The 1,957-nt window shown below is 43.5% G+C and overlaps 1 protein-coding gene across 6 annotated transcripts in view; it reads right to left on the bottom strand.

Annotated features, from left to right (window-relative positions):
• myo6a (myosin VIa) overlaps positions 1–1,957 on the bottom strand; it is a 122,507-nt gene that overhangs the window by 77,446 nt on the left and 43,104 nt on the right. For all 6 annotated transcript variants that reach the window (XM_034899852.1, XM_034899853.1, XM_034899854.1 and 3 more), the window contains exon 12: positions 1,468–1,612. In XM_034899852.1, the coding sequence (XP_034755743.1) occupies positions 1,468–1,612 (145 nt within the window). The remainder of the gene's footprint in view (positions 1–1,467; positions 1,613–1,957) is intronic.

Here is a 1,957-nt window from a genome sequence, read left to right as displayed (position 1 = left end):
TTGGAAAATGGCTGCAATGAAACAAAGAGTGAAAAATTTAAAGGGGTCTGAATACTTTCCGTACCCACTGTATCTACACATGTTCTGGGAGTGTGCTAACGCTGGTCAGTTCTGGAACAGTATTGCATCCAAAATCTCCGCTTTATTTAATGTCACTGTGACCCATCAGCCTTTCAGCTCTCCGGGACTCAGAAAATGTGCTGTGTTTGCTGGACTTACAGCTGCAAAGAGGATAACTGCCACCCGCTAGAAAACACCACACGACCTGTCTATCCGCACGTGGACCCTTTCCTACCGGGATGTGGTCTAATTTGGAACTGTCCACGGCGCGGATAAATGGTACCCCAGGGAAGACTCTGAATACGTGGCGGTGCATTGCTGAATCTGTGAGGTCACCTACAGATCTCTAACTTGCGCAGGTGTTTTGTCCCTTGTCTTGTGCCTGTCTGTGTGTGTGTGTGTGTGTATGTCTGTTTCTACGTGCGTTGTTTTGCCTGCATCCCTCCTGTCTTTCCTCTGTTTAATTATTTGTAAAAAAAATAGTTTGTTGTATATATATCTATATATCTATATCTATATCATAGACCGTAAGTCTAATAATAAAGGCTATCTAATATGTGTATGTATACTTAACTTTCGTACTGAGAAACATTTACTGCAGAAGTGTCAACTGAGGTTGTCACAAAGCCTTCTGGGAAACATTGGAAGCTACCAACAGAAGTAAAAGTGCCCGAGGCTAAGAAGTAAGAAAAATTACCTCTATGAACTTTTCAAATCAAACAACTTCCAGCATCCAGACGCTTCACTGGAAGTCCAGATGGCTGATCACTTAATTGAGAATAAATGTTGGATGAAAACATGTAAATTTGCTCTGGAGTTTATCTGCGATCACGTTTCTGGACGATAGGACGAGGAGGCAAGTCAGCCAGCTGTTCTGACGCTGCTAACCAGCCCCTCTGAGCCTCCTTTCACTCTCCTGTACGTTATGATGGACACTGAAGAAATTAAGTGTTGCTCATCTCTCCGGACAACGATAACAAGACAAGCAATACATCTGTGTGTGTGTGCGTGCGTGCGTGCATACTCATGCCTGCTGTATATGCATCCCTGTGGATCAGACCAGATATAACATCAACAGCTAATGAGTCAATGTGTTATGGGTTTGTGTGCAGTGGTTTTCAACCTGGGGGGGGTCGGGGCTCCTCAAAGTGACGCCTAAAGAACAGTTTGGGGCTTCATTAAGTTTCAATCTATCTATCTATCTATCTATCTATCTATCTATCTATCTATCCATCTATCCATCTATCCATCTATCCATCCATCCAATTTGTACCTTTTTAACAGACCTTTTTTGTTGTACACAAATTGTATCTAGGATACACACCTTATTTCCCATAAACCACAATTGAACATTGTTTTAAAATGTGTGTGTGTGTGTGTGTGTGTGTGTGTGTGTGTGCCTCTTACTTGATGACCGTTCCTTTGGCGCCCCCTGCTGATGTGAGCATGACCCTGGAGGTGAGGCTGACTCTCAGGTCTTCCTCCTCCAGTCCCAGCAGCTCGGCACAGTGCTCCAGCGTCTGACTCGACTGGTTCTTGATGGCGCAGCCACCTGGAAGACACGCAGAAGGGCAAACATCAGCCCAGCACGCCATTAGGACAAAAGGCGAGGTTAGGTTAGGGCGAGCAAGAGCGTGGGCGTTCACCGAAGCTTACAGAGAAATAGATATTCTCAACTACATCCTTTAAATAAAAACAGGTGGACCTTTATAATAGGGCTGCAGCTAAAGAAAGGTTATTTTTATTATTGTTCTTGAGTAATCTAGTAGTTGTTTTAGTCTATAGTGTCAGAAAATGGTAAAAAATGTGGATCAGTGTTTCCCAAAAAGCCCAAGAGGACGTCTTCAAATGTCTTGTTTGTCCACAACACAAAGATATTCAGTTTACTGTCACAGAG

The sequence above is a fragment of the Etheostoma cragini genome, chromosome 18 (genome assembly GCF_013103735.1).
Source record: "Etheostoma cragini isolate CJK2018 chromosome 18, CSU_Ecrag_1.0, whole genome shotgun sequence".
NCBI lineage: Eukaryota > Metazoa > Chordata > Actinopteri > Perciformes > Percidae > Etheostoma > Etheostoma cragini.
This window is presented reverse-complemented; position numbering and strand designations above follow the sequence as displayed.